Source organism: Nannobrachium achirus, assembly GCF_963921795.1.
Source record: "Nannobrachium achirus genome assembly, chromosome: 11".
Taxonomy (NCBI): domain Eukaryota; kingdom Metazoa; phylum Chordata; class Actinopteri; order Myctophiformes; family Myctophidae; genus Nannobrachium; species Nannobrachium achirus.
In genome coordinates this window covers 13,632,680-13,638,841 of record NC_137820.1, presented here as the reverse complement: position 1 = coordinate 13,638,841, position 6,162 = coordinate 13,632,680, and the positions used below count along the sequence as shown (strand labels likewise).

Genomic DNA, 6,162 nt, shown 5'->3' with positions numbered 1-6,162 from the left:
GATTGTAAGTTAGCCTCGCATAGCCAGACAATATCACTGCGTGGATATTGTTGTGTTAAAATTATTTTTTTTTTTTACAAAAAGATTCAAACTACTATTAAGACGCCTCAGGGCGACAAGCGACCTTAAAGGGCGAGGTCGCTCCATGTCTTGGCCATCTGGCCAGTGGTATATCGGACCAGTTACCCATATATGGAGACCCCTGATACCCATATGGAGATCCATGTACTGTTTATGGATATGCTGTGAGAACCCAAACATGCTTACTCAGTTATTCGTTATGTGAAAGTCCTATGATGTCTATGACATGACATCTGACATCATATTCTTTTATACCCATACATGGAGATGTCTGTCTGTAGAACCAGCCACACAGATATGGGCTGTCTTGGCCATCTGTTTTGGCCATATATGGATTCTGTTAGTGCGGTATGTGGCCGATGTAGCCTCCATATATGGGCATTCCCATATGAAGTCCTGTTAGATGTGGGCTTAATATTGATGACCAGGGAACTCCATATATGGGCATAAAAGGGATTCTGTTAGTGTGACATCACAGTGAAGCCAGAGCGAACGTGTACACGTCCGTCCGGACGGACGTCTACGGACAAGCTGTGGCGGTTCTGATAGTAAACTGTGACCTACGGTCGTAATCAAACAGACTCTAATGGTCGTACAACCAATCAGAGTAGCAAAAGGTGATTTACATTTGCATTCTGGGCCCCTGGTTGGTTCCTCCCGACTTGTGAGCCGTGAAATATTTGAATAACTGAGCGGGGCCAGACCTAATCTGTCAAGGGCAATTTTTCTTTGCAATGGCAGATTCGTCTGGCTACGCAAGGCTAATTGTAAGTGGAAGACAACTACCGTATTTTCCAGACTATAAGGCGCACTTAAAAGCCTTTAATTTTCTCAAAAAACGACAGTGCGCCTTATAGTCCAGTGCGCCTTATATATGGATCATTCATTGACATTGACATTCCCTTTAGCACAGCTCCATCTGTTTGATGCATAACGCAACGGTAGCGTCTATTATGTGCGCCTTATAGTCAGGTGCGCCTTATATATGAAAACAGTTTGAAAATAGACCATTCATTGACAGTGCGCCTTATAGTCAGGTGCGCCTTATAGTCCAGAAAATACTGTACATTTTGCCTATGATGACATGCCCAAATTAGGCATGCCAGACTGAAAGTAGTTGTGTCTGTCTGTGGGGTTTATAGATATTTAACCTAAAAGTAGAGCCTATAGCTAAATAATAACTACATTGAATCCATTGGAACACAGGTTATTTTTTTCCATTTCGTGAAAAGTAACCAAACAACCTTACTTCTTCGTAAGGTTTCCGCCCAACAGAGAAAATATAATGTATGTAATGCAATTTGTTTGGCCTATCCACCTGTTTCCGTGAGAATTTACTGTAGAATTATTTGCGGGACACTTCCGGTTGACAGCAGACATACTGTACAAGCTCACGTCGCGTCGCAGATGCAACCGCTGTGAGCTTGAAGATCACACTCGGCTGCGACGCCGGAAATGCCGCTCGCCTTCTGCGCAATGCACGATGGGATGTTGGAAACTTGTGGATATGTAATTTCACTAATGTGTGACATAAGGAACAAGAATAACCCAAAATAATTAAATTAATCACCACCATTTTGTGCAATCATCTCTGCTGTGCAGGGTCGACTCCACAGCCTGGTGTTAATGAAGATGCAGAGCATTGAGGGCTCCCAGGTGACCTGTTCAAAGTGTGGGGTGTTGATGAAAAGGCCAGGACGTCACTTAACATCAGTGGTATAATGGCAAGGGATCAAACTCTGATCTCATTTACTCCTCCGCCTCGGCTCAAGTGCCTGTTAGAGAAAGGCTTGGCTGTACAGATGCTCGGTGGACAGTTGGACACGAGACGACCAGACGCATAAGCCAGGAAATGACTCCTTGAAGTTGGAGATGAAAAGTGGTTTAAACGTTACAGCGGGTTCTTGGAATGATACAATCTGGGAGGAGTTTGTTGACATTGCGTTCCTTGTGGCAAACTGCTTCGTTCTGCTCATCACTTCCATTGTTGGTATCATGGCTAACTTTTTTGTCATCTGGGCAGTGTATCACCAAAAATCACTACAAACATGGAATAATGCACTGCTGGTGAATCTTGCGATTATAGACATCCTTCGCTGTGCTGTCGACTGCCCCATTCTCTTCGCCATTGTCACAACGGTGCATCAAAGAGGACGGGTGGATGAATTGACCTGCAATGCACAGGTGGTTACTTTCTCCTTTGGCTGCTGCATCCAGCTGCTGACGTTGGCGTGCATAAGTGCAGAGAGATACCAGGCCATTGCACACCCCTTCAAATCTGCTCAAAGGAGAAAACGTGTTATGGTATTGCTTCCTCTGATTTGGACCTTGGCTGTTCTAGTTGCTGTCCTTTGTCTAACATTTGTGAAGGACTCGCCCGTCTATGTGAAATGCAATGGAACACACTTGGGAGCGATGCAATCCTACGACACCTTTGGACAGTACATTTTGGCTCCATTGTGGATAGCCTGCTTTGTTTTGATCACTGGATTCTACGCTCGCATATTTACAATAGTACGAGCACACAGCCGTAAAATATTTGACAAAGGGTCTGTCCATCTTTCTAAAAAAGAAACAAAGGACACAACGGATGAAGAAAAGAAAAATGAGGAAAATGGTGAGGAGAAAGGACAAAGTGAATCAGAGCAAAACCAAACCCAGAGGCAAACGGTTGCACAGGTGGAGCAGGTAATACAAGCTGAACCAAATGCATCAAATAAAGATTCTTTGATTGTTATACTGGGCTCAACAAAACCATCGGAGAGTAAAATTGAGCTCAAAGCTACAGTGAGGTTACCCGAGTCAACCCATGAAAAATCTCATCCCAAAGTGCAGCAAGCTGAACCAAACGCAACAACGGTGACAAAAGGTAGCTTCAACAACACAGACAGCAGAAATTACACCAAAGCTCCAGTAAAAATGGAGGCGTTGTTCCCTGAAATAGAACAAGCCATTCCTCATGTGAAGCAAGCGGAACCAAGTACATCCAGTAAAGATTTGACCGTTTCCCTGCTCGACGTGACTGAAAAGCGAAAAGGCATCTTAACAATTTCAGACACTAAAATCAAACACACGGCTGAAGAGCACAGAGATGAAGCATCTGGGAAGAAAGGATCTCAACTTCGGGTGATGCAAGGACAACCAAAGTCATCCGGGAAAGAGACACAAAGCAGCTTTAAAACATTGGATGATAAAAATGGGTTAAAACAAAAAGGGATAACACCATTTGACCTGCAACAGCCTCTTGTGGTGCAACTAGTGCCAAAGTCATCCAAACAAGTTACTGTGGCTGATTTAATGAGCCCAGTAACAGAGGGACAAAGCATCTTCGAAAAGGAGTCTGGAGATAAAGTGCATATCGAAAAGGAGCTGTACGAAACAAAAGAACCCCGTCCTGATGATTCATCTGCACCACAGGCAAATGGGACTGAAATCTCGTCAGTTTCTCTGATAAGCACGGAGCAAGTCAAAGACAAGATCGGCAGGGAAGTGTTTGTCCTTAAAGATGACAAAGTTTGTGCATTTCCCCAAGCTCAAGCAAATCACACAAGTGAAGTGTCGAGTGCAGAGGTAGTTGGTGCTGTTTGTATGATGCCTTCCTCAGGCGATAAAGAGAGAGTCACCAAAAACAAGGAAAGTAAAATGGCTAAGCGCTCCGGCTACATCATTTTCACCTTTCTCCTCTTCTGGTTGCCTCTGATTACAACTATTCTGGTGAATGTTTTGGGTCATCAGAAGAGAAGATCAGGGGTAGGTGTTTTCAACGCTTGATCTTCTTGACCCCATATCGTCTCTTTAAAAACGTTTTCTTTATTTAACCCTTAGAAGCAGACCCACCCGTCTCTGTCCTATGCAATATTCAACAAAATGTAAAATGCAATTATACTTCAATAAAAAGGAAGGGGGGAGAAATATGAAGAAACAATACATCATCTATATTTTTTGGAAAATTCCAGTAGCTCCCATTATTATGTATAACTCACATAGAACATACTCATATTTGACTAACAGATTTCTCAGCTGCCACATTTTCCACAGAGAAAAATAAGAAGAAGAAGAAAATAAAAATTGGGCTGGGTCAAAAGGACAGAATCAAATTGCAATAACTTTGACCAAATACATAGGTATTTTTAAACCAGGAAAAAGCAACACTTAAAATATTACTATATATCAACCATCCCAGACGATAGTCTCACATCAAGATATTAATATGACCATGCAGCCTCAATAAGGAATCAGTAGGCCATACAAAATATATTTGTTTAATTATTAAAGTTGTACCGTTATTACAGATTTCCAGTTTATTAAACTGTAAACAGTAAAACATTCCTTAACAACACAATTTAGTTGACCTGGATGTACTGGCTAATATATTAATAATTTCCCCTCAATCACTTGTATTATTATTATTATGTAGCATGTACTCAAAACTATGGCTGTAGGCCTAGCTGTTAAAAGTATCTTGCTCAGTTTTATAATTTGGACTTTTTGGGGCTGCATCTAAGGATTAAACAGTTATTATAAGATTATAATTATGAAATGTGTTCTTTCTTCTGGCTTTTAGATGAAGATGGTGTTGAATGTGGAGGTCCTGTCCGTCTCAGTTGCCTGCATGACGTCCCTTAGTGATCCCATAATATATGCAGCAGGGAACCCTCAGTTTCGGACAGAGTTTTACAGGCTCAGGAACAAGTGGAAATCATTTAAAAAAATGTGATTGCAACTGTTTTCCACTCTTGAATGGCATGACACCAGGGACGTGCTGGCCATTGGGAAAAGCGGGACAACTCCCGAATGGCCGGTCCATTCCCGGCCGCTCCAGGCCAGCCATTAAGAAAAAAATTAAAATAAAATGACGGCCTTCGTTCCATTTTGGGGGCTGGGCGGCCAACAAAGTAAATCGTCACTGTCGGGCAGAAACCTCGTATCTCCAAGTTTCAAATTTGTAATTTTTTTCGCAAAGCAAAGCCCTGCTTCATCATGCAAGGCCGTTGCACAAAAGTAGTGAAAACAGCAGATCTACAAGCACACAACGCCTCGCACCGGTGTGCTTGTAGATCGGCTGTTTTCACTAGTTTAAATAATTTTTAAAATGATAAATACAAAACAAACAGTTTTGGACATACAAGGTTTCCACCCGACAATTAGCCAGTAGCTATGCCCCTCCCCTAAAAGCTTTTGTCCAATGCTAGCTTAGCAACCGGCAGCTTGCCAAGGCTGTTGCCAAGGCAACCCTTGGCAAGCAGGACATTATTCTAAGCTAGCATTGGACAAAAGCTTTTTGGGAGGGGCATAGCTACTGGCTAATTCAGTAGCGAAGGGTGAAATGTCGCCCTCTACGGGGTTCATGCTGGTATTGTTTTGTATTCAAATCGCCATTGGGGATTTTGCGTTCACCGCATATAAGAACTGTGTTAAAAATATAAACACACCATGCTCTCGGATTGACCCAAATGGATATGAAGCATCGACTAAGGTGGAAATGTACAGATTTACCCAAAGAGTAACACAATAAACGCTAGAAACGAGTTACAACAGGCTATATCAGATATGAATGAATATCATAAACTATGCAGAACCCCCCCGCTGACAGAAACGCGCACATGGTGTGTTTATATTTTTAACACAGTTCTTACATGCGGCGAACGCAGAATCTCCAATGGCGATTTGAATACAAAACAATACCAGCATGAACCCCCCAGAGGGCGACATTACGCACAAATGACGACATGGCTTCTTTCTCTATTGGCCCACTGGCTTGTCACTTGTCATGATATGAAATGGCAAATCTTTGAGTAGCAGCAGCGCTATAGAGAGAGATCTCTCTCTATAGCACGCAATGAGGGCCTCTACAACTCTTTTTCCCAGGCTGAATCAGGGGCCCAGCACGTCCCTGCATGACACTATAGGATCAGATGATCACAGCAAAATGCAGCTGATTGCTCAAGTGCTCAACACAAATACATTCATTTCATAATGTATTCACGGAGCGCTTCGAAATGTCAACTGAAAATTGAAATCTGAAAGGTTAGGTTTCCATGTGTATTTCCCTATTATGATGCTGCCTCTGGGGGGTTTGTT

The 6,162-nt window shown here is 42.5% G+C and overlaps 1 protein-coding gene across 1 annotated transcript; it reads left to right on the top strand.

Annotated features, from left to right (window-relative positions):
* Positions 1 to 1,697: 1,697 nt before the first annotated feature.
* LOC308294145 (melanopsin-B-like) lies at positions 1,698 to 4,649 on the top strand (the record flags this gene model as incomplete). The annotated part of the gene is made up of 2 exons (XM_080736869.1): positions 1,698 to 2,630; positions 4,646 to 4,649. The coding sequence occupies exons 1-2, from the start codon at positions 1,954 to 1,956 to the stop codon at positions 4,647 to 4,649; spliced, it is 681 nt and encodes a 226-aa protein (XP_080592995.1). The 5' UTR covers positions 1,698 to 1,953.
* Positions 4,650 to 6,162: the final 1,513 nt, after the last annotated feature.